The following is a 26,549-nucleotide window of genomic DNA, read 5'->3' as shown; positions in this document are numbered from 1 at the left end:
ATGATTTTCTCCTCAGTAAACACGGAGTAGAAATATTCATTAAAAATCCCACCCAACTCCTGTGGCTCGAGCCATAGGTAGCCCAGCTGATCTCTAAGGGGACCTACTCTCTCCATCGCCACCCTTTTACTCTTAATATAGCTATAGAACCTCATGGAACCTTTTCCTTAACTCTACGTGCCAGATCCATCTCATAACCATCCTTCGCCCTCCTGAATACCCTCTCAAGAGTATTCTTAATCATTTTATAATCATTAAAGGATTCACTTGGCCCAAACCTCCTAAACCCAATGTAAGCTTCCTTCATCTTTATGACCAGAGCCTCAATACCTCTCATCAGCCAAGGTTCCCTAAACTTGCTGGGTTTATCCTTCACCCTAACAGGAACATGCTGCTCCCGGACTCCTGATATCGCACTCTTGAAAACCTCCCACTTGCTAGTCATTCCTTTCCCTTCAACCAGGCTCACCCAATCAATCTTTACGTGATCCTGCCTAATTCCCCCAAAATTAGCCCTGTTCCTGTTCCAGGACCCTAACCTGTGGACCTGTCCTATCCTTTTCCATCGCTCTCTTAAAACTAATAGAATTATAGTCACTAGAGCCAAAGTGCTCCCTGACTGCCACTTCAAGGGTTCAAGTAGCAGGCTAACAATGGAAAGAGCAAAACAGGCAGACTGGAGATGCACACTGGAGGCGGCACGGTAGTGTAGCGATTAGTGTAACACTATTACAGCGCCAGCGACCGGGGTTCAATTCCGGCCGCTGTGTGTAAGGAGTTTGTATGTTCTCCCCGTGTCTGCGTGGGTTTCCTCTGGGTGCTCCAGTTTCCTCCCACATTCCAAAGACATACGGGTGAGGAAGTTGTGGGCATGCTATGTCAGCGCCGGAAGTGTGGTGACACTTGCGGGCTGCCCCCAGAACACTCTACACAAAGATGCATTTCACTGTGTGTTTCGATGTACATGTGACTAATAATCTTATCTTATCTTATGACTTGCTTGTGCAAAGAGTCCATTTGGCTTTAGGGAAAGGGAGATTCTACCTTGCTCATGGTCTTGACTTTTGGGCAAATAGGACTGCTTTTCAATTGCTCTGTTTGTTCAGAACCAGGACAGGCAGGGGTTGAATTTTGTGAACTACCCTGCTGTTAGCAGGTGTCTACATTGCCCTGATGTGATTTTCAGGCAGAACACTCATTTGGTGAAGTAATTCAAAGCCCTAAGTTGGTTGTAGAGTTTGCAGTTTGCACTCCCAGAGGGGTGAGCGTTGCCAGAGACCCTCTGCCTGTTAATGCTGGACCTTATGAGGCGCAGTTGCAGTTCTCTTTATTGTGCCCATAGCAGGCTGCTCGCCAAACAGAGCCCTTAGAAGAAAGAAGTCTGTACATTTTTGTAGAGGCAGATGGAGCAAGAATGAGTTAGATATGCAAAGCAGTGTTGCAAGGAGTCTCTGAAGGTGGCTGCATTTTTACATCTGCTGTTACTTTGGGATCCTTATTTGGCACTCTCATACGGCATATTGTAGGAGTGCATCAGTGCTTCCTCTGCTTCAAAACCAGAATGACTCTGAAATCCTTCAACACTTGAATCAGAACTGCACAGGAGCCCTCAGTCAGATTTGGAAGAGGACACATTGAAGTGATTTTCTTCCACATGGATGGTGCATTGCACTGGAATTGCAAGTGCGCTACTTTCGCAATTGAAAGTAAAGAATCTATCAGACCAAAATTGTCAAGTGTGTCGGCCTTCGTGATCTCCTTCTGTGGTCATGAAACCATTTCATCGGGTGTGCAGATTACATGCAAACGGTGGTGGGATGGAATCTGGGGATGGGGAGTTCATACGCTCACCATCCAATGGGGCATTGACCATCAGAGGAAAGGCCCATCAGGGCGCTCAAAGGAAAAAGAAGAGGTTCTTAGCTTCAAGAAGGATAATGCCTGGAGCATTTTGGTTGGATGAAGCAGAACTTCTCTGTTGGGTTCTCCAGTGGCCCAGTTAGCGGGAGGCCTTCTAATTAACATACTAACTGGTCTGCACACTCTGGGTAAGGACTACACTGTAATGGAGCCCCACATTATTTGGGAACCAGGTATTCAATCAGGGATGTTTAAATTGGACAAATGATATCTTTACCCATGACTGCAGGGTATTAAACCTTTATGGCACAAAGTCTTTCTGAGCCAAAGAGAGGGAGAATTTACATTGCTGTGACATCACCCACCCGGGACATTCTCTCTTCTCTCCTCTTCCGTCGGGTAGAAGATACAGGAGCCTGAAGGCACATACCACCAGACTTAAGGACAGCTTCTACCCCACTGTGATAAGACTATTGAACAGCTCCCTTATTCAATGAGATGGACTATGACTTCACGATCTACCTTGTTGTGACCTTGCAGCTTATTGCACTGCACTTTCTCTGTAGCTGTGACACTTTCCTCTGTACTGTTATTGTTTTTAGCTGTACTACATCAATGCACTCTGTACTGACTCAATGTAACTGCACTGTGTAATGAATTGACCTGTACGATCGGTTTGTAAGACAAGCTTTTCACTGTACCTTGGTACAAGTGACAATAATAAACCAATACCAATACCAATAAAAATGTTTTGACAGACAATGAAGTAATTCTCAAGTTTGATCACAGTTGTAGTGCAGGAAATTCAACAGGTAAATATTGCCCAAGATACTGGAGATAACTCAGAAGAGTCTTACACCCTCTTGAGAGAACAAGTTGGGCCGCAGTTCAACATTTCATTCCAAAGGCAGCACCTCTAGAGTGGAGCATACCCTCCCTACTGCACCATCAACACTTGTCTAGATTTATATTGGAAAATATTAGCACTGTATGCTGTAATGCAACGTTCATTTTAGTTTTGGTTAGGATAATACACAAGTACCATGGCTATGAGCGTGTAAGTAACTCTGTGAGGTTAACCATGCCTGACCACTTTGCAATCATGCAAATAAATATCCTTCAGTACTTTAATGGTTAAGTATGATCTACTAATTTTACCTTATAATTCATTCTGGGCTATTCTCCAAAGTAATAATCTCCCTTGCAGTTAAGTATCAACATAAATTGCGAATGTGAAAGAGGCCCTGACTGTGAGACATAGTAAACCACAAGGGGGCAGTGAAGCACTGTGTACAATTGAATCTGCTTGCTCAAATAATCTGACAGCACAGGATGCCATCTGACCCATTGTGCCTGTACAGGCTCTTTCCCTGTGCACTTTCAATTATCTTTCTTCAAATATTTCCCTCTTAAAGATTATTATTGAATGTGTTACCTCCCCCTGTTCAGGCAGTGCATTCCAGATGGTGGTACGTGCTTTCAGGCTTTTGTATCTTCAGTCCAATGGGAGGGGGAAGAGAGAGAATGTCTGGGGTGGGTGGGGTCTTTGATTACACTGGCTGCTTCACCGAGGCAGCGAGAGGTATAGACAGAGTTCATGGAGGGGAGGCTGGTTTCTGTGATGCGCTGAGCTGTGTCCACAACTCACTGCAGTTTCTTGCAGTTATGAGCAGAGCAGTTGCCATATAATTGGTATTGGTATTGGTTTATTATTTTCACTTGTACCGAGGTACAGTGAAAAACTTGTCTTGCATGCCGATCGTACAGGTCAGTTCATTACACAATGCAGTTACATTGAGTTAGTACAGAGTGCATTGATGTAGTACAGGTAAAAACAGTAACAGTACAGAGTAAAGTGTCACAATAAGGTGCAAGGTCACAACAAGGTAGATTGTGAGGTCATAGTCCATTTCATCGTATAAGGGAACCGTTCAGTAGTCTTATCACAGTGGGGTAGAAGCTGTCCTTAAGTCTGGTGGTACTTGCCCTCAGGCTCCTGTATCTTCTACCCGATGGAAGAGGAGAGAAGAGAGAATGTCCTGGGTGGGTGGGGTCTTTGATTATGCTGGCTGCTTCGCCAAGACAACGAGAGGTAAGGACAGAGTCCAAGGAGGGGAGGCATACCAAACCGTGATGCATCTGGATAGCATGCTTTCCATGGTGCATCGATAAAAATTGGCGAGGGTCAAAGGGGACATGCCAAATTTCTTTATCCTCCTGAGGAAGCAGAGGCACTGGTGAGTCTTCTTGGCTGTGGTGTCAATGTGGTTGGATCAGGACAGGCTATTGGTGATGTTCACTCCAAGGAACTTGAAGCTCTCAACCCACTCAACCTCAGCACCGTTGATGTAAACAGGAGCATGTGCACTGCCCCCCTTCCTGAAGTCAATGACCAGCTCTTTTGTTTTGCTGACATTGAGGGAAAGGTTCTTGTCAAGACACCATGCCACTAGACTCTCTATCTCCTTCCTGTACCCTAACTCATCATTGTTTGAGATACGGCCCACTACGGTCGTATCATCTGCAAACTGTAGATGGAGTTAGAGCAGAACCTGGCCACGTAGTCGTGAGTGTATAGGGAGTACATTATGGGGCTGAGGACGCAGCCTTGTGGGGCACCAGTGTTGAGAATAATCGTGGTGGAGGCGTTGCTGCCTATCCTCACTGATTGCCGTCTGTTGGTCAGGAAGTCAAGGATCCAGTTGCAAAGGGAGGTATTGAGTCCCAGAACTAGGAATTTGGAGATGAGTTTGCTTGGAATTATAGTATTGAAGGTGGAGGTGTAGTCAATAAACAATAGTCTAACGTAGGTGTCTTTACTGTCCAGATGCTCCAGTGATGAGTGTAGGGCCAGGTAACTGTAACACTTTATTCTGCACTCTGTTATTGTTTTACCTTGTACTGCCTCAATGCACTGTGTAATGAATTGATCTGTATGAACAGTATGCAAGACAAATTTTTCACTGTACCTCGATACATATGACAATAATAAACCAATTTACCAATTTAAATAACTTAATATTTTTTAAAAGGTTTGTTTTTATTACTTATTTATAGGATGTCGACATCACTGCTAAATATAGCAAAATTTAAAAATTCACTATTTTAAAGTTGAAAAAAAAAGAATTGTTCCTGATCAGTGATTTGAGAATAGTCTCTATGAGTATTCATAGACTTTTGCCCTGGGTTCCTAATCCACTGTCTAGGGACTAGTTCATTTACAGGGGTACTTATGGTTCAATCGATTTGATTTGATTTCACAAAAGTAATCATTGTTCTAGTCATTAAATATTGCACTGTCCCCGTCTCTGCCAAATAATTGGTCTTCAGAACTAGTTTCACACAAAAATACAGAGTAATTCTGAGCAAGGAGCCCAGTGAGATCAGTCTGTAGGTGTTAAACGATTCACACAGCGTGAAATCATTGCTGGGCTACACACCAAACTGACAGTGAGGACAACATAGCAAGAAATATTTGGTAAGACTGAGCTGATGGTAGGATTTCTGCTTTGGGTGGGTGGAATTATGAAATTGGATCCAAAACGTGCTTGCAATTGCTCTGCTTCAGTTATGCATTGAATAATTGCAAAGGGGGGGGGGGTGACCTTACAGAGGTATATAACATCATGAGGGGCATAGAGAGGGTGAATGGCCGCAGTCTTTTTCCCAGGTTAATGGAGTCTAAAACTAGAAGGCATGGGTTTAAGCTGAGAGGGGAAAGATTTAAAAGGAACCTGAGTGGAAATATTTTCACACAGAGGGTGGTGGGTATATGGAACAAGCTGCCAGAGGAAGCTGTGGAGACGGTACAATTACAACATTTAAAAGACATTTAGACAAGTACATGGATAGAAAAGGTTTAGAGCGATATGGGCCAATTGCAGGCAAATGTTCTAGCTTGGATAGACTTCATGGACGAATTGGGCTGAAGGGACTGTTTCCATGCTGTATAACTGTATGACTCTAACTGTAAACTATTCCATAAGCCAGCAAGAGATTGGGCAGAGGAATAAAATGTAAGCTGTTATTTCTTTTTCTTTCCTTTATAAAGTATCCCTTGATGTATTTAAAAGTGGTGACCTGACACAGATGTACTAATGTAGCTGAAAATGGGTTTATCAAACAAGCAAATATTTTCATTAAGAGCTCCCGGTCTTCAGAATGACTTAAAAAAACTGCACTGAATCACTTTCCACTTGCTTTGGTGAACATTTCGGCTTCCTAAACTATATATTTGTGGATATGAAAAACATACCTGCCAGTGCCTGTATGCCTAAGAAAATGTGTGCATTTTGAAGAGTTTCCATTCACTCTTGGTGGAACCTTGGAAAGATGATTCGGAACTGTGGCCACTTCTGAGTGGCCTGAAACTTAGACCAGTGTTAAAAAAAAATCACCAAACTAGCTTTGAGTGAATGAAACTCAAAAATATTCAGGTCTCAGAGCTGAAGTGTTCATTGTTTCTCTTTCTCAGATGCTGCCTGACCTGCTGAGTGTTTCCGGCTTTTTGAAGCATTGAGTGAACTCAGTTTTGTTTAAGATGCCCCAGACCTCAGCATTGGTTCAACGATTACTGTGGAGCCTTAGCCAAAAAAATCACTATTAATTCGAAAATCTGGTATTAGACATCCGGACTGCACTCATTTTAACAATTCTAAGTACCTCATTTTGATAAGGTGCTAAGATTTAGATGAATGTTATCTTGTCTATTGCTACTTCAGGTTACTTCCGGTGGAAAGGTAAAGGGCTTGATTTGGACATTGAGCACCTTTAAGGAATAACAAATGTTCCCATGTACTTTAGTTAGCTTTCTGTACTGAATCTCTTCAGATAAAAACATGCACCTTGTATTATGAGGAATATTTGGAAATCTATTCTCCTGTGCTGTGCTTGCAGCTAATGAATTATGCTTTACGAAATTGCCATTGAAATCTCAAATCATTTAATGTTTGTTATTTTCTGTGAAGATTTACCAAGGTAATAATTTAGCCTAGAGGATCTGACAATAATTACAGCCAATTCTCAATCTAGAACTGCTTCTTAGACCTCTGCTTTGCAGACACTTTCATTGCAAAACAATGGGCCAGAACTGACTGGAACATTGAACTGCTGCAAGTTTTCTGTGTAAGCTCAGGATTTCCCCACAATCATCAAAGTCCAGAACTTGCTGGCCACTCTTTGCCAGTGCTTCCCCATTTGTACTGTGACCTTGGATTCCTTACCTAATCCAGTGGTGGGGTACGAAGCTGCATCAATGAGATGCAGGAACAGTGAGCCCCTTCAATTGAATGAAGAAAAATAGCTGCGTGAATGATTATATAGGCTATCCCCAGGCTACAAGCACCTGACTTACGGACACCCCTACATATGAATGAGCTCCCATAATATCATTAAATTCAGAAGTCTGATGTACATACATAGGTTTCTTCCTACGAATGGCAGAGCTCCTCCCCTCCACTTTTAGTGATTGTTCTTTCTTATCAGTCTTATGTGCTTTTGATGCCATTCATTACAACACTGTGGTGGTTTGGTTACCATCGCGAGTGATTTTTGTGTATTTTCCAACTTGGAAAAATATGGAACCTGTTCCTTACTTGGGGATAGCCTGTCAGTCTATTTGTATATTTATAAATTGACAGAGTTTTGTTTAATTATGTAATTATACTTCTGTGTTTTAGGTATTGTTTTTAGTATTTAATAATTTCCCTCAATGTTAGATTGTTTGATTGGCTTTCAATAGGCTTTTGACTGTTAGGAGCATTTAGAAATATTCAAAGTTATTGATAGCTTTGACAGCTGGCAAAGCCCAGTGGCTAACTTTGTTGGCTGTCAATGTTTTTCTCAGCTGGTTCATGGACTGGGCCTCTTCTGGCAGCCTGTGACAGTATTAGTCCTCACCACCTCTGCTGCTGTGCAGGGCCTCACCATTTTGGAGGGAAGGTCTTGGCTAACAAGTCAATGTCAGCTCATTCAGGAAAGGTAAGCCTGTGATCAGTATGTGTTGCTGTGGCAGGTCTGGTGAGCTTGGCATTGGCAGCAAGTTCTGGCTTGTTTTGAATGGGAGAAATGTCAGGTTCCCATAGCTGCTAGGGTCAGAGAACAGTGAAAGCTCTGGTCTGCTACTTATACAGCCAGGGGATGAACTACTGTTGAATTTACTGAAACTTAGGCTAATGTTAATACTTTTTACGTGGTCAGCAGGGATCTTAAGGTTGGAATGACTGGGTTAGTGTGGGCTGGGAGCCTTTGAAACATTCTTAAGGGTACAGGCTGTCATACTGAATTATTTAAAGGCTGAATATAGAGAAAAGCTATTCCAGAATAGAGTGGTAATGCCTGAGTAACTTTACAGTTAGCCAAGCCAAGGAACCACATTATTGTAAGCAACATAGCTTGAACTGAAACAGATAATTCATGTATAAGCATGCTCCCCTTAGTTTGTGTGAAATTGCTATAGTTTTACAAATTGTCACTTCATCCTTTAAAATGACTGTTTACAGAGCCAATTGTTGGCTGTACCATCACAGTGTACAATGGCTGTAAACCCAGAGATACATCCTGCACCCCACCACCACCACCCTCATCCAACTCTAACACACAGCTGTCAATAGACACTGTTATTTAAATAACTTTCAGTGAAGCACCATCAGCCTGAGAAATCAACTTTATTTCTCTCTTCCCAGAAGCTGCCTGACCCGTTGAATTTCTCCAGGATTTTCTATTTTTATTTCGGGTTGCCAGCTTCTGCAGCTTTCAGCTCTTCAATTTAAATGACTCTTGTCCTGCAATGTTGCGGATGGATCTGCTTCATTCTGTCTATTTGCATATCGCCCCAGTGCACAATGCATATACTGGTGCAGATTGAATCCTGGCATTAATCCCAGATTACTGCAGACTGTTGTCAATATTCTTTCTCAGTGCGACACTGAAACCTTCACTTCTGAGCTTCCTTCAGCACTCTGTATTTAGAGGTTAGCTGGTTATGTTTGTTGTCCCAATCGAACTTCCTTCCACCTCGGCACGCTGTTTGGTTTGATTGCGTGAATGAACCCCGTCCACTATGATCTGTGCAATGATTCACTTGGGTGTCTTGAAAGAAAAAGCCAATTATCTCAAGCTGATGTGGCATGTGTGAAATTCCATTGTGGATATACAGTATGCTTCGGCCAAGTTTAATTTACATTCCTGATGCATGGTTGTCCTGTGGAGTTAATCTTTTCTGAGGTAAATTTAATATTTTCATCCAGGTAGTGTAGCGGTTAGTGTAGTGCTATTACAGTGCCAGAGACCCGGGTTCAATTCCGGCCGCTGTCTATAAGGAGTTTATACGTTCTCCCCGTGTCTGCGTGGGTTTCCTCCAGGTGCTCCGGTTTCCTCCTACATTCCAAAGACGTACGGGTTAGGAAATTGTGGGCATGCTATGTTGACGCCAGAAGCATGGCGACACCTGCAGGCTGCCCCCAGAACACTCTTCGCAAAAGGTGTATTTCACTGTGTGTTTTGATGTACGTGGGACTAATAAAGATATTTGATCTTATCTTATCTTAGGTAGCTCTGCAAACCAACAAATTTCCTGCCATAAGACAGTGATAATAAATCTGATTCAGATTCTGACTCCTGTGCCAAATAGTAGCGAAACCCAAAGAATGGCCATCAGGCAATAGAATACAAAATGTGGAAATGCTGTCTTACTGAGGGGATTCTGGCTTAAACGTCGACTGTTTATTTCCCTCTATAGATGCTGCCTGACCTGCTGTTCCTCCAGCGTTTTGTATGTGTTTCAGTTAAGATGTTGCGCTTCTAATACTTGTTTGGCAATTATGTCTGCAGCTAACACTTTTTGTTTTCGCACCTCTGCCGGGGCCTTGCAGCCTGCAGATCGCAGGGCACGGGCATGATGCTCAGCACCTGGGCCACCTCCAGCATCGAGCAGGTGGCGGACGCTGCACCCAGCGCCGTCCGTTGGCTGCAGTTGTACATCTACAAGGACCGGATGCTCACCAAATCACTTGTAAGGAGAGCCGAGAAGGCAGGCTACCAAGGAATCTTTCTTACCGTGGACACGCCGTACCTGGGAAAGCGTTTAGCAGATGTACGGAACAAGTTCAAACTGCCCCCTCACCTCAGGTAATATTGGCGTATGACAACCAATGCTCTCCCATGTCTTTTTAATTCCACAGGTACAGAATACCATTCAGGTAACGCTAGCCTGAAGGCAGATGAGGTAGAAACTACTTACGTTCTTTGTAACAAAGACACAAAATGTTGGAAGCACTCAACAGGTCAGTCGACATCTGTTGAAAGAGAAACAGAGCTACTGTCTCAGGTGTCTCTTCGTCAGTTCTGCTGCAACATAATTGATCTGAAACATTACCTCTGTTTCTCTCTCCACAGAAACTGCCTGAGTGTTTCTAGCACTTTCTGTTTTTATCTCAGATTTCCAGCATCTGCTGTTTCATTTGATTTTCATTTACATTTTTGTTACTTTATTGGATTTAAGTTCAACCTTTCCACCATCAAGTTCAATGCAGAGTGGCAGAATTTACACAAAAGCAAGGTTCAGCTTAAGGAACATGGACTGCTGTATTTTCCAGGAAAAAAAACAATCTGCTCTTAATAACACAGAAATAAGATATCGTCTGTGTGGAATTTGCAGTGGTATTGAAAGTGTGGTTCCAGGTTTACAATGAATCACACATGGAGGGAAAATTTTAATCCAGTCTGGTTATGCATATGAATCTGTGCTGTGTTTGTTGTTTCTCAAAGACCTCTCAGATGCCTAGAAATTCAGTCGCACTATCTTGTTTTCTTTTGACTGAAGATTGTTTTCTCCGCAGAGTGAAATTGGGAGCAAAAATCTCTGGGTGGTTAATCATCACTCTGGAAACTTGGGCAGGCATTTCCTGCCTCTAGTAATCCTTGTGGACTTCTACCTCAGGGATACACATGACAGCCTTCTCCGTGCAACTCTATTCTTGGGACATTGCAGGGGAACTTGGACCATATTGTCCTGTGAGTGACCATCATGGACACACTCAGTAAACTTGGTCTTTCTTGAGCATCATTGGGCTAGGACTCATGCCAGCGAGATTCATTACTTACTACTCATTCCTCAACTCCCTCCCCCCTTTCTAAGCAAATTCTCCTCGCTCTCTCCCCATCTCCCCCAACAACTTCCATCTTGATTTCCTAACTCTGCCACCCACCCAAAAGTCAAGCTCTGACTCCTGATCCCTCCCATACCTCCTTGTAGTCCACCAATATCTCTCAACCCCACTCCACTCCCCAACATGACCATTTACTGTGATGTATGATGAATGGATATCCATTCATCACAGTAAACGGTCATGTTGGGGAGTGGAGTGGGGATCTCCATTTACCATACATCCCAGGGCTCCAATACAACCCTCTCTCCCACCCTCCCACTCATCTATCCTAGCCAAAACCATTAGCTAGTATGAAAATGTGCAATGCTTATTAGTTGCACCTGAGGGCGTGGCCACAATAAAATGCGACCCCCATAGAATGCTCCCTTTAGAATATCTAGGCCTTACTGTCTTGAATGAATGATTGAAAAGGAAGCCTTGCACCTATGTGGTGTATTTCACAACCTCTAGATATTCTAAAGCACTTTACAGCTTTACTGGAGTTTACTGTTGCAGAGTGGGGAATGTGGCATCACAGTTGTCCAAGGCCCCAAAACCGGCAGTGGGATTACAACCAGAAAATTGTTTTGGTAATGTTGGTTGAGTGATAAATATTGGCCCAGGTCATCAGGGCCAATATTCATTCTCAAATACTGCCATTGGAATCTTCATCCACAGAAGAGGAAAATACCACAAATGTTTGAAGAAAGAGCTATTGCGAAGATCATCTTGTACCAGAACAATTCTCATTTGTACAGCATACATAATGACTGGGGTATGTTGCGTTCCTACACCAGTAGTAATTTTGGTTCTTCAAACAGCACCATGTGTGTGTGGAGGTTGAGTTGGGGTGTAATAACCCTAAGGCCTTGTCACGATTTACAAATAAGGAATGGCTATCACAAGTCAAGCCCCTGACAATCTCTGAGTATCCCATTACACACTACAGTCAAGTACTTCTGAAGTCACTGTTGTAATGTCGAGAAATACAGTTGGCAGCAGCACAAAAAAATCTGTACCAGCGAAGAAAAGTAGGCTTTGGATTAACATCTCATCCATCGGATGCTTGTAGTGTGGAAAAGTTGGACTCAATTTGAGTTTCAAGGAAAGAGGACAAACTGGGACCTTTTGATAGTTTGAACTGCAGCAGAGCTGATACCACGTACCTAACAAAGTTTCCTGGCAGGAACACAGATCAGGTTTAAATAGTGCTGGACATTCCTGTCTATATCAAAGACTTACTGCACACAACCTCAGTGAACACATTGCAAACTAAATGTAAATAAAAACAAAACTGCAGATCTCACATTATGAGGTAATTTGCCTATTTAACATTAGTTCTCGTTCTTCAAAGCTGATTTATTTGGCTGTGAAGCATCTTGGGGTTTTGATGGAATGGTGAGGCTCCATAGAAATCCAAGTTCTTCCTGAGTGAAAATCAAAGACCCAAAACATTGACTGTTTCTCTCTCCACAGATGCTGCCTGATATGCTGAGTTACTCCAGCATTTTCTATTTTGTTGCTTTCTTCCTGAATTGGAAGAAATGCGATCAGATATTGAAGGGTAAATTTCTGCTGATAAAAATATACCGTTGTTTCTGAAATGTATTTACTTTAGCATCTAAATGTGTTTTATTCTGATGTATCATTTATAACATAAATGTGGTTAGATTTATTCAAATGGCTTTTTAATTAACACAAACAACACAGGATGGAAGTGAATTCTTCTTCCTGAAATCTTAGACAAGGGTTTCTGAAGAGAAGAGATAACAAACTGTTCTATTTCTGCATTCTCTTTTAATGCAGGGGCATACTCTTGTGACAATAGGTCGCACTCCCCACATTTCCTTGGTACAGGTGAGCTTGATAGCTCTGTTTCTCCTAGAAAGTGGCATGGCTGCTTCAAGTAGGCAAGGTGACTATTGGCAAGATCCAGATTACAGATTACATTCACTGCATTATTAAATGAAAGCAAGTGTTAAATCTTTGATAACATTGCAAGTTAATATTGCTATAAGCAGTAGTTCAAACTACACCTTATACGGGAGGAGAATCACAACTTTCTGATTTTTATTATGCCTTCCTTTGCTAAATGCAAATTTTTTTGTAGATAAGGATTTAAAATGGAATACTAATCTCATTCTATCAGCAGAACATAAACGTGGTTTCAGTTGTGATTCTGCATGACGCTTTAGTTCTTATATCTTGCTATCACCTTACTTTAATATTTCACTGAGACCTCAACTGTTATCTCACGTGAATATGAAAGGTCCCACGGCACTATTTTGAAGAAGAGCTGGGAAGTTCTCCTAAGCGTTTCCTGAACAAATTTATTCTTTGTTCAACATTGGCTTTAAAAGCCCTTGGGAAGTTTTGCTATATAAATATAAATCTTTTCTTGTTTCCTTCCCTCCCTCTTTCCTTTGATTCTCTTTATCTTATCCATAGCGCATGTGTTCTTTCACATAATGTCATAGAGTGTTTGACATTAAACATGCTGCTTAGAATCATTGAATAGAATTGTAGAATTATTATGGCAGAAAAGGAGGAAATTCAGACCGTCAACTCCTTGCTGTTTTTTGCAGAGAAATTCAGTTAGTTCCATTTCCCATTCCCATTCTGTGGAACAACTAAGATTGCTGATTTCATTTGTGATACAAAACAGGGAATGCTTGAAATACTTAGTGGGTCAGAGTATCTGAGAAAGAGAGAGGAACAGGTTAATCTGCAGAGAGAATCAGCAGAGAGAGGAAAGAAGTAAATGTTTCAGGTCAACACACACAAAATGCTGGAGGAACTCAGCTGGTCTGTGTTTCTCTCCACAGATGTTGCCTTGAATATTTCCAGTGTTGTTTGTATTAATTGCAGATTTCCACCTTCTTTAAAAAATGCCAAAACAATGATGTTCAGGTTTAACACCTTGCTAAATTAATATTCAAATATGGTATAGGTTATTCCAAGGAGGGTGGCTGTAGTATTGTTCATTTTGTTTATCGGAAAATGCTTTGGTGACCAAACCCAGGACAAATCTGATTTGTTGCAACTCTTCTGGCTTCATATTGAAACTACCTGAGAAACAGCGTCTCAATCCGTGCATGCATCTCTGCTGAGGAGGGTATGAATTTAGGATTCAAATTAAACTGGCTTTAAGAAACCTGAAAAAAGCCCCTGTTAAAAAGGGAAACAGGATCTCCGAAGGCTGAATGAATTGAGGTGTCTAAAAGGGAGGTACATAATAATTGTGACAGGAAGGATGAAAAACATGATGATGCTGGAGGAACTCAGCAGGCCAGGCACCATCCACGGAGAAAAGCAGGCAGTCAACGTTTTGGGTCAGGACCCTTCTTCAGGACCCTTCTGAGTTCCTCCAGCATCATCGTGGTTTTCATCTAGATTCCAGCATCTGCAGTCCTTTGTTTCTCTTGACAGGAAGGACGTTAAGGGACAGAGAAAAACAATAGGGAATTGAGGTTAACAAAATAGAGCAAAGTGAATAACAAAAATGAGAAGGCAGAGTCCTTGAGCCAAATATCTGCCGACCTAAAGGCCTTTCTATCAGTTTATTTATATGACTGTTAATGGATGAGACCAAGTTTCTTGTTATAAACTGTTTGCTTTCAGGATGGCAAACTTCAAGAGCCTTGATTTGGCATTTTCCAGAAAGGACTATGGAGAGGACAGTGGGCTGGCTGTATACACAGCTAATGCGATTGACCCCACTATCAAATGGCAGGATATCGACTGGCTGAGACAATTGACCAAACTACCTATTGTTCTCAAGGGCATCTTGAGAGGTACGTAGCTTGTCCAAAGGCATTCCTGGCCTCAGGTGCAAGGTACCATGTTAGATTTAAGTACTTAGCTCTTCCTCCAGCTATGTAATAAACACATGCTTCCTCCCTGTCAATCTTGGTACCTGCTTTCCTAATGAAGCCTTAAAAGTGCGAAGATGTGAAGTGACCGTTGAGTGATTTATGATATTCTGCAAGCCATATTTCACTTTTGTGGTGCTTAATTGTCCTCAATAAATAATCATATGCCTGCATGATGATTACGCAAGAGTGAAATCGGCCCTTCTTAGTTAATCAGCTGCTGTTTAATGAAAGCTTTTCCCGAAATACAATATATCCTTTGTAGGTGAGGAACATTGAACAGAAGAGAAACATTTTGTCTGTAGCTTTTTTTCTGAGTTTTATGACAAATGGAGTAGAAAGAATAATTTATATTTGAAGAGCATGTAGCGGCTGCTACCGCGATGTGAAAACAAGACACTAATTGAAGGGTTTCAGAACAAGAACTGGTTTATTTTCCCGCCTTGCGCGGGCCTTTTAAGAGAGACTGTTCCCACCCACTTCAAACAGCAATGACGTATACGCTATGTCATTAAACCTTTCCCGCGCGTGGGTTCTCCCTGTCGCTTGGGGAAGACGAAGACCCAACGCCATCTTGGGCCTCGCCGCTCCGACGACGCGCGACCCGACCGCCGAGCCAGTTCGCTTGCTCAGACAGTGAGTCGCTACACAACCTCCCCCCCAGAACCGGCGATACGGTCCCCAAGGTCCACGGGCTGTGTTAGCCGTTGCTTAGGAGGTCGGCCTCTGCGTCGCAGTGCTGGAACCTCGACTGGTTGTTGTAGATCTAAATGGGCCGGTTTGAGGCGGTCCGTCATGAAGACCTATTCCTTGCCCCCAATGTCCAAAATAAAGGTGGACCCATTATTCCTGATGACTCGGAACGGCCCCTCGTATGGTCATTGCAACGGTGCCCGAGGTGTGCCCCTGCGAACGAAAACAAACTTACAGTCCTGTAGTTCCTTGGGCTCACAGGATGGGGCTTGACCATGCCGCGAAGTGGGAATCGGTGCCAAGGTGCCGAGCCTCTCGCGCAGTCTTTGCAGGACTGCCGTGGGTTGTTCCCCTTGGTCCCGAAGGGCCGGTATGAAATCCCCTGGGATGACCAGGGGCGCCCTGTACACGAGTTCAGCTGACGAAGCGTGGAGGTCTTCCTTGAGGGCAGTGCGTATGCTGAGCAGGACCCAAGGCAGTTCGTCGACCCAGTTAGGACCCTTCAGGCGGGCCATCAAGGCTGATTTTAGATGGCAGTGGAAACGTTCCACTAACCCGTTTGATTGAGGGTGGTAGGCCATGGTGGTGTGCAGCTGCGTCCCCAGCATGTTCACTAATGCAGACCAGAGGCTGGAGGTAAATTAGGTGCCTCTGTCTGAAGTGATGTGGGCCGGAACCCCAAAACATGAGATCCAAGTTGTGAGCAGTGCCCGGGCGCAGGAATCAGTTGTGATGTCAGATAGAGGGGTTGCCTCTGGCTACCTCGTGAACCGGTCCACGACAGTAAGGAGGTACCGGGCTCCTCTTGAAACTGGCAGAGGACCAACGAGGTCAACGTGGATGTGGTCGAACCTTCTACGGGTAAGCTTGAACTGCTGTGGCGGGACCTTGGTGTGTCATTGAATTTTCGATGTCTGGCAGTGTGGACAAGTCCTGGCCCACTCACTGACCTGTTTACGCAGACCATGCCAGACGAACTTGCTGGCGACCAGTCGGACAGTTGATCTGATGGACGGGTGCGCCAACCCATGTATCAAGTCGAAAACGCGTTTCCGCCGGGCTGCAGGAACTATAGGGTGGGGTTGACCTGTTGCAATGTCGCAAAGGAGGGTCTGCTGACCTGGACCGACTAAGAAATCTTGGAGCTGCAGGCCCGAGACTGCGGTTCTGTAGCTGGGCAGCTCGTCGTCGGCTTGCTGTGAGTCAGCCAGGGCCACGTAGTCGATACCCAGAGACAGGCTGTGGATGGTCGGTCTGGAAAGTGCGTCAGCAACGACATTGTCCTCTCCGGAGACATGTTGGATATCCGTTGTGAATTCGGAAATGTAGGACAAACGTCTCTGCTGACAAGCTGACCAGGCATCAGAGACTTTGGAGAAGGCGAAGGACAAAGGCTTATGGTCAGTGAAAGCGGTGAAAGGCCTGCCTTCTAGAAAGTACCGGAAATGCTGGACCACCAGGTACGGTGCTAGAAGTTCCCAACCAAAAGCGCTGTATTTCAGTTTGGGTGGTCTAACGTGCCTACTGAAAAATGCCAAGGGTTGCCAACGGCCTTTGATTAGTTGTTCCAGTATTCCACCAACCGTGGTGTTGGATGTGTCCACCGTGAGGGCGGTTGGGACGTCTGTCCTAGGGTGTACAAGCATCGTGGCATCTGCCAGGGCGTCCTTGGCCTTAATGAAGGCAGCCGCAGCCTCGTCGTTCCAGGCGATGTCCTTGCCCTTACCACCCATCAGCGAGAACAAAGGGCGCAGGATAAGGGCTGCTGCAGGGATGAACTGATGGTAAAAGTTGACCATCCCCAGGAATTCCTGTAGGCCTTTGACCGTGTTGGGGCAGGCAAAATGGCGGATAGCGTCTACCTTGGCAGGTAGGGGTGTTGCTCTATCGCTGGTGATTTTGTGGCCGAGGAAATCGATAGAGTCAAGTCCGAATTGGCACTTGGCCGGGTTGATTGTGATGCTGAAATCACGGAGACGGGAATACAGTTGGCGGAGGTGGGAAAGGTGTTCTTGGCAGTCACGGCTGGTGATTAGTATGCCATCTAAGTAAATGAACACGAAGTCCAGGTCTCGGCCTACCGCATCCATCAGCCGCTGGAAAGTCTGCGCGGCATTCTTAAGGCCGAGCGGCATTTGAAGGAACTCGAAGAGGCCGAATGGAGTGATAATCGCAGTTTTGGGGACGTCATCCGGGTGGACCGGGATTTGGTGGTATCCCCGAACAAGGTCCACCTTGGAGAAGATGCGGGCCCCATGTAGGTTCGCTGCGAAGTCCTGGATGTGAGGGATGGGGTAGCGGTCCGGTGTGGTGGCGTCATTAAGCCTGAGGTAGTCGCTGCAGGGCCTCCACCCGCCGGTGGCTTTGGGAACCATGTGCAAGGGGGAGGCCCAGGGGCTGTCTGACCGGCGACCGATCCCCAGCTCCTCCATGCGACGGAACTCTTCCTTTACCAGGCGGAGCTTGTCTGGAGGTAGTTGTCGTGCTCGGGCATGAAGGGGTGGCCCTGTGGTAATGATGTGGTGTTGGACCCCGTGTTTGGGCATAGAATTTGTAAACTGAGGTGCCAAAACTGATGGGAATTCGGCTAGGAGCCTGGTGAACTCATTGCCAGACAGGGAAGTGGAGTCCAGGCGCTGGGCTGGTAGGCTGGCTTCTCCCAGAGGGTAGGTCTGGAAAGTTCTGGAGTGGACTAGCTGCTTCCCTCACAGGTCGACTAACAGGTTGTGGGCCCGAAAGAAGTCGGCTCCTAGGAGTGGTCGGGCGACGGTGGCAAGGGTAAAGGTCCAGGTAAAACGGTGCCGTTGAATTGTAATTGAAATGTACGGGTACCGGAAGTCCGTATCGTTGTGCAGTTTGCGTCATTGAGTACCGGGCCTTGTTTCCTGTTACGAGTGTCACGGCCGGTCGAGGGCAAAATACTGACCTCTGCTCCAGTATCGACGAGGAAACGCCGCCCGGACTGCTTGTCCCGAACAAATAGGAGACTTTGTCGGTGGCCAGCCGTCGTAGCCATCAGTGGCGGCTGGCCCTGGTGTTTCCCTGACTTGCAGGGTGGGCGGCATCGACGGGCCTCCGCGCCCCACCTCTGATGGTAGAAACACAGCTGGTCACCAGTGTTGCCATCTGTGTTTCTGGGGTGTGGTCGCTCGGTTGCTGGGACTGGTTTAGGCAGGCGTTGGGCTCGCAGCCTGGCGATTTGGCCGACGGACGAATTGCTCTCGCGTTTGGCCTTCCACAGGACATCTGCCCGGGCAGCTACCTCACATGGATTGCTGAAATCGGCGTCGGCCAACAGCAGGTGAATGTCATCGGGTAGTTGTTTGAGGAAGGCCTGTTCGAACATTAGGCAGGGCTTGTGTCCCTCAGCCAATGCCAGCATCTCATTCATTAGGGTGGATGGGGATCTGTCCCCCAGGCCGTTGAGGTGAAGCAGGCGGGTGGTGCGCTCGCGACGGGAGAGGCCGAAGGTCCAAATCAGAAGGTCTTTGAAAGCTGGGTACTTATCTTCCTCCGGAAGAGACTGGATGAAGTCTCCGAACTGGGCGGCTGTCTCCTGGTCCAGAGAGCTGACCACATGGTAGTACTTTGTGGAGTCGGAGGTGATCTGCCGAAGGTGGAATTGTGCTTCGGCCTGCTTGAACCAGACGCTGGGACGAAGCGTCCAAAAGGTGGGCAGCTTGAGTGCCACTGCGTTGGCTGCTGCGTTGTTGTCCATTGTGCGGGTCCAAAATCCGTTTGGACCGTCGGGGTCACCAATGTAGCGGCTGCTACCGCAATGTGAAAACAAGACACTAATCGAAGGGTTTCAGAACAAGAACTGGTTTATTTTCCCGCCTTGCGCGGGCCTTTTAAGAGAGACTGTTCCCGCCCACTTCAAACGACAATGATGTATACGCTACATCATCAAACCTTTCCCGTGCGCAGGTTCTCCCTGTCGCTCGGGGAAGATGAAGGCCAACGCCATCTTGGGCCTCGCTGCTCCGACGACGCGCGACCCGACCGCTGAGCCGGTTCGCTTGCTTGGACGGTGAGCAAACTCTTTTGGAAATAAAAGTATGATATGGATGATACAAGAGGAGGGAGATGTAATTCATTTTACTATGGCACTTTATTATTCTTTAACAAATTCAGCAATCAATCATGTTGGCATAACCTGGTGAAGCAGTTAAACTAAACAGATTATTACCGTAATCATATTAATAACTTAAATCTATAAAAAAACATCTGGTGGAAGGGTTTCTAAATTGAGATAAATGGCACAGAGGAATACCAAGTAACCTGACTGACATGCTGGATGCAAAACTATACCACAGGCGGGACCTTACCCACAATATGGAGAAGAAGCATAACAAAAGCAAAGGACCATGAAAGTGTAAAGACACAAGTCCGACTTGCTGGACCTGACACATTTAGGGAAACTTGCACTTTCACAGTTTATTCAGTCATTCCTGAATGTTTGTACAGATGCTGTTATTTTATTTTGACTAGAAACTATTTTAGCTCCTGTTACTAACTGCCAGGGCTTTGTAATTTTAGCCGATGATGCCAGAGAAGCGGTTAAGCATGGAATTGTTGGAATACTTGTGTCAAATCATGGAGCAAGGCAATTGGATTGTGTACCAGCAACTGTAAGTTAACTTCCACTTACTACCAATCTACTATGCATGACATTAACTGCAAAGAATGGTCTTTGCGTTTCATCATGGCATAATGTTAAGATGTACTGGGGTTCTTGGCATGAATATAATGGGCATACTAATGCTTTGGGTGAGCAATGATTATCAAGTGCCGAGGGTTGAGACCTATAATACATCTCAGTACCTCAATATACCTTTTGAGCTGCTGTAGCCCTGCTGGTGAACATTATCCCATAATACAGTCACATATAAGCCAGACTGGGTAAGGATAGTGGATTTCCTTTCCTGAAGGACAGTATTGAACCAGAGAAGATTTTATGACAATTTATTCATTCTTCAGTCATCATTACCAATAAATAATCAGAACAGGCACAGAATTAATTTCTGCTTTGGAGTCATACAGCATGGAAGCAGGCCCTTTGGTCTATCTGGTCCATGCTGACCAAGAATCCCATCTAAGCTAGTCCCATTTGCCCACTTTTAACCTATATTCCTCTAAACCTTTCCTATCTATGTACCTGTCCAATGTCCAAGTGCCTTTTAAATGTTGTGAATGCACCTGCCTCAAGCACTTCCTCTGGCAACTCATTCCAAATATGGCCCACCCTCTGAGTGAAAAAGTTTCTCCTCAGCTTCCAACTAAATCTCTCCCCTCTCACCATAAACCCATGTCCTCTAGTTCTTAATTCCCCAACCCTGGGAAAAAAGACTGTGCGCATTTACATTCCACTGGCACTCAAACCCAATATCCCTAATATTCCCACACTTTCCATCACTACTCCCACATTCTCTCCAAACGTGCGAACTCCTCGCAGACAGCATTGGATGTCAGGATTGAACCCAGTTAAGAAAATCAGCAAAAACTAGTGGCCTTATCATCGACAGCCATATAGAAGCATACAAAATAGGAGCAGGAGTAGACCATTTGGCCCCTCAAGCCTGCTCCGCTGTTCAATAAAATAATGATGGATCATCCAAATTCGGTACTCTGTCCCACTTTCTCCCCATATCCCATCATCCCTCTAGCCCTAAGAACACTGATGAGATGAGATGGACTCTTGACCTCACAATCTACCTTGTTATGAACTTGCACCTTATTGTCTACCTGCGTTGCACTTCCCTGTAGCTGTGACACTTTCCTCTGTATTCTGTTTTTACCCTGTACTACCTCAATGCACTGTGTAATGAATTGATCTGTATGAACGGTATGCAAGACAAGTTTTTCACTGTACCTCAGTACAAGTGACAATAATAAACAAATACCAATACCAATTACCTTATCCCTTTAATCACGGGTCTTGACTTCAGAATGTTTCCATGGATTATAGGCTTAGGAAGTTACGTGGAAAACTGGAAGAGTAGGGGTCATTCTCCTTAGAACAGTAAAGGTTAAAAGGAGGATTGGTGGAGGTGTTCAAAACAAGGAAAGATTTCCGATCGAGGAAGTAGTGATCTGGAAGGCACTGCATGAAGGGATGGTGAAAGCAGGTGTAACAGAAGATTCAGGAGAGGGTTAAATAAATACTTGAAAGAGAAAGAGAAAATGTCTTAGCTATGAGAAGTAGGTGAGTGAGATTAATGGGACAGAACAACCAAGATCTGGCCCAGGCATGATAGGTTGTATGACCTCTTTCTGTTCCCTGTAGTTCAATGATATAATACCATGATCCATGAACGTGCCTGGAACACAGTACGGTGGTCTCAGAGGGCTCAGAGCAACCAAGGAATGGCCAATCAGATAGTTCCCCTGCCGCTGCCGGTTGAATGTCATAGGAAATCTTCAATTATGTTGGAAATCTGAGATGTTACTAAGGGTTATAAATTCATCCCATAACAGAACTGGCTGAAAGTGTACAGTGACAAAGAACTGCAGGCAAGTTAGGTATGTTAGTTGCTGTGACTGAACACGTTAAACAAAAGTTCTGTTTGCTGCATTAGAAGGGCTGGAGTTGGATGCACAACATGGCTTTAAAGCACGATGTTTCTATGTTTAAATTAGTTTGGTGCTTCAACTTTTGAAGTTTTGGAAAATTTGTAATTTTCTAGTTGTCAAAAATCTAATGATAGCCTGAACATCTTAGTGCTATGAGAAAGGTGCTTTCCTAGAGATCAACATTGATGTAGTTCTTATGCGGCAGGAGCAGAAGGTTCTTCCTAGGATCATAGAATAATATGGTATAGGAGGCAACTCAGCTAAATGTGTTTGTGCCGTTTCTTGAAAGAACTTCCCAATTAATCCAGATCCCCTGCCCTGGAAGTGAATGGATGTAGTGCCAATTAAGCATGCGGCTTTGTCCTGGATGGTGTCAAGTTCTTCAAGGTTTTTGGAGTTGCTCTCACCCAGGCAAGTAAAGGGTATGTCATCACAATCAGAGATAACGGTAAAGCTTTGAGGAGTCAAGAAGTGAACCACTCACTTGCAGCGTACTCTGCATCTGACTTGCTCTTGTAGACACTGTGTTTATGTGGATGTGCGGTTCAGTTTCTCGTCAGTGGTCTCCCTCAGAATGTTGATGGTGTGGGACTCAACGGTGGACATGCCGTAGAATTTTAAGTAGTCGTTTAGATTTTTTTCTCGTTAGGGATGGTTATTTCTTGGGACCTGTGTGCATGCATATCATTTCAAATGTAACAGCTCATTATCCATTCTAATAGAAATTTATTACTAAGGTATTTGATAAAGGTCCTAAGCAGATAATTTAAAATACACCAGTGTTGTACTATGTTATTCCAGGACCATTACAATCTGAATTTCTATTTTAGTCTCTAGAGTGGGACTTCAACCCGAGATTGACTTAGAGGCCAGGATGTCATTAACTGAGCCACAGCTGACATGCTTATTTTAATAGGCACAAGATTTACAGTCCCAGAAATAAAAGATAGTTTCTGTTTCTGGCTTGTCCGGTCTTCCTTCAGATTGACGCCCTTGCTGAGATCACTGAAGCTGTGGAAGGGAAGGCTGAAGTCTTCTTGGACGGTGGCGTGCAGAAGGGCACTGATGTGCTGAAAGCTCTTGCTTTGGGTGCCAAGGCTGTGTTTGTGGGAAGGCCAGTCCTGTGGGGGTTGGCTTATCAGGTAAAAAGGAATGAGTCAATTCTGGATTATTGTGATTGGGGGGCTTTATTGCTTTAACCCCACCATGCCATGTCTCTTGCTCCCTCATCTTTAGTCCAGGGATGTGAAGGGGAGGCTTATTCACTTAATGTGGATGGGGGCGTGGGGGGGGGGGGAGGTGGGTATCCTTCTTAATGGCCCCTGTGTTCCTTGCCCTGCTGTAAGCCTAGTCACTCCAGTTGGGTTGGTGTCAAACAGGTTGGAGAACAAAGTTTTAGAGCAAACACAGGTTACGGATGGATGTTGATCTCTCTGCTTCCAGCAATTTTAACTTAGCACCAGAGAAAAATGGGAGGATTTGTATCCATGCAGCACTTTTACAACCTCAGATCTCCTGAAAATTCTTTATAACTAAGCAAATCCATTCAGGGTGTTACCACTGTTGTAAGAAACATGTGAACAGCAAGCTTGGCAAACTGATGAAGTTGACTAGGTCAGCTATTGCGACATTGATTGAGAGATAAATCAGTGACCAGTTTTCCTCCCCTATTCTTCCTTAAGGTAATGTCACAGGATCTTTTACGTCCATTGGAAAGAGCAGAGAGTATACTGATTTAACATCTCACGGAAAAGATGACATCTCTAGCAGTGCAGCTCTCCCTCCGTGCTGCTTGGGGTATCAGGCCAGTCCTTAATGCTTGAATCTCCAGATTGGAACTTGGACATATGACCTTCAGAATTGAGAGTGATACTGACTGTACTGTGCCGATGCAAAAGAGATAATTAAAAAGGGGTGAACTCATAAATCCAGTAATTAGAGGCCAGTTACTTTAATTAGTGGTGGGCAAATTAGTTGAATTATTTCATTGGGGAAGACATGGATTATTCAAGGAGAGTCACTCTGGATTTGTCAAGGGAAAGTCGTGTCTAACGACTTTGATTGAATTTTTGAGTAGGTAACAAGGAAGGTCGATGAGGGAGGTGTGGTTGGTGTAATCCACATACATTTCAGCATGGCTTTTTACAAGATCTTGCATAGCAGACTGGTCAACAAAGTAAAGGCCAAGGAGGCAAGGGAGAATGGAAAGTTGGGTTAAAAACTGGTGCAGTGGCAAGAAGTGGAGGGGAATAATTGACAGATATTTTTGCAACTGGAAAGCTATCACTAGTGGGGTTCGCTAGGTTCAGTACTTGTTTCTCTCTTTTTGTATTATACAACACTGACCTGCACCTAAATATAGACAGCATGATAACTAAGTTTGTAAATGGTAGGACAATTGGACTCATGGTCGACAGCGAGGAGGAAAGCTTTTGTCTGCAGGATAATGTAGAAGGCTTAGTCAGTTGGGCAGAAAAGTGGCAAATGGAATTTAATCCAGAGAAGCATGAGGTCATACATGTTGGGAGGTCCAACAAGGCAAGGGAACACACAATAAATCAGAGAACACTGAGAAATGTAATGGAATAAACAGACTGTGAAGTCCTTAAAGGGAGCAGGACAAGTAGATAAGATGGTAAAAAAAAGGCATATTGGATATTATTTTTTATTAGATGATGTACAGAATAAAAGAGCAGGGAGCTTATTCCAGGATTGTTAGGAATATTGTGCACAATTCTGTTTTCCACACTGCAGGAAGAATGTGATTATACTAGGGAGGAGGCAGAGGAGGTTTACAAGGAAGTTGGCAGCACTGGGAAAAAAGATTAGCCATGAGGAAAAATCGTATAGATTAAGTGCAAAAAATGTCAGATGCTGGAAATAAGTGGGATTCCTTCTCTTTGGAAAAAAGGAGGCTGAGGGGAAATTTAGCTGAGGTGTTTAAAATTATGAGGGGCCTATATAGAAAAAGAAGGTGGTCCAATTTCCCTCAGCTGAGAGATCAGAAACAGGGAACATAGATTTAAACTAATTGGTGGAAGGATTAGAGTGGAAATGAGGAAACATTTTTTACCATGTGAGTTGTGGGGAAGTGGAACTCACTTCCTGAAATTCTCATCTTATTTAAAAAGTACCTGGATGTACACATAAAGAGCTGTGACCTGCAGGACTCTGGATCTAGTGCTGGACAATGGGATTAGGTTGGTGGCTCCCTTTTGACAGGCATGGACATAATGGGCAGAATGGCCTTATGCAAGGTAAATTTTCTGTGATTCTCTTCTTAGTGGAACTCTATTTCATCCCAAGTTCTTCCTCCTTCCCACCCAAGATTTCTGGTGAGTAGAATTGTCCCTGAACAATTGGATACAGTTTGGGGCTTACATCTTATCAGTATGCCTTGTCAAAATTTGTTCTTTAATTGCACTTTTTCTTTAAATAATAGGGGGAAGAAGGAGTTCACAAAGTCCTAGAGATACTAAAAGAAGAATTCAGGCTAGCCTTGGCTCTTGCAGGTTAGTAGCACTGAAATAATTACCCTGGCGTTAAGAATATTTACATAACGCTGTGAATCGTATCCTGCTGGAGGGTGAAAATGTCTACAATATTAATAGTCTAACGCTCCTGTCAATCTCTCATTTCCTCTTCTTTCTTTCTTTGTCTAGTTTTCATTTTATTTCTCTCTTTCAATCACACAACAGTTTCTCCCCCTTTCATTCAAGTCCTCCTTTCTGAGATTCTTGAATTTCAGTGTGCGATCATTGTTTTAGATGCATTTTAATCCCTCTCTTTCTCTTTCGATCTTTCTGTGTGTTTGGCGGGGTGATAGTCTCCACCGCACTCCATTCGTAGAGTGGTCTGAGATGGGCCGAGTAGCCTGTGCATCCATTCATACCTGGGCCAATAGGGTCAGAGTCGCAATGCCCTCTCTCAGGAGTTGGATGTACCCCACAGCTTCCGCCCAATTTCATTGACCTATTCAATGCTAGCTACAACCTGTCAGGAATGACGCATTCTGTTGTTTCCCTCTTGAAATCATGAAAATCCCCTAGCATGGAGGAAAGTGGGCTTGGCTCTCCTCAGGTCATTGTGGTGACATGGAGCATTGTGTTGGTTGGCAAGAGGCACTGACTTGCTGTCTTGAGAATTCTGCAACAGGAAATGGACACACGATGAGTAAGTGATGTAAGTGAGTATTGACTCTCCAGCAGTCCAGGCAACATGTAAAATAAAGTCAAAGTCGAGTTTATTGTCATTTGCACAAATACATGTATGCACAGGTGCAATGAAAAACTTACTTGCAGCAGTATCACAGGAACATAGCATCAGAGACGCAACATTCGCAAGAAAAAACATAAATTAAACATAAATTATACAAGAAAGGTCACATTTAGAATGAAAAAAACCA

At 44.2% G+C, this 26,549-nt stretch overlaps 1 protein-coding gene across 3 annotated transcripts in view; it reads left to right on the top strand.

Annotated features, from left to right (window-relative positions):
* hao1 (hydroxyacid oxidase (glycolate oxidase) 1) overlaps positions 1 to 26,549 on the top strand; it is a 54,406-nt gene that overhangs the window by 16,582 nt on the left and 11,275 nt on the right. Inside the window, exons 3-8 of one of the 3 annotated variants that reach the window (XM_052012093.1) lie at positions 9,732 to 9,987; positions 14,628 to 14,800; positions 20,111 to 20,202; positions 23,128 to 23,286; positions 25,429 to 25,479; positions 25,587 to 25,656. In XM_052012093.1, coding sequence (XP_051868053.1) covers positions 9,732 to 9,987; positions 14,628 to 14,800; positions 20,111 to 20,202; positions 23,128 to 23,286; positions 25,429 to 25,479; positions 25,587 to 25,656 — 801 coding nt within the window. The remainder of the gene's footprint in view (positions 1 to 9,731; positions 9,988 to 14,627; positions 14,801 to 20,110; positions 20,203 to 23,127; positions 23,287 to 25,428; positions 25,480 to 25,586; positions 25,657 to 26,549) is intronic. The other 2 variants (XM_052012094.1, XM_052012095.1) reach the window with 2 other exon arrangements.

This window comes from Pristis pectinata, chromosome 3 (genome assembly GCF_009764475.1).
Source record: "Pristis pectinata isolate sPriPec2 chromosome 3, sPriPec2.1.pri, whole genome shotgun sequence".
Lineage (NCBI taxonomy): Eukaryota > Metazoa > Chordata > Chondrichthyes > Rhinopristiformes > Pristidae > Pristis > Pristis pectinata.
Note: the sequence above shows the minus strand (reverse complement) of the source record. Positions and strands in the feature narration are given on the sequence as shown.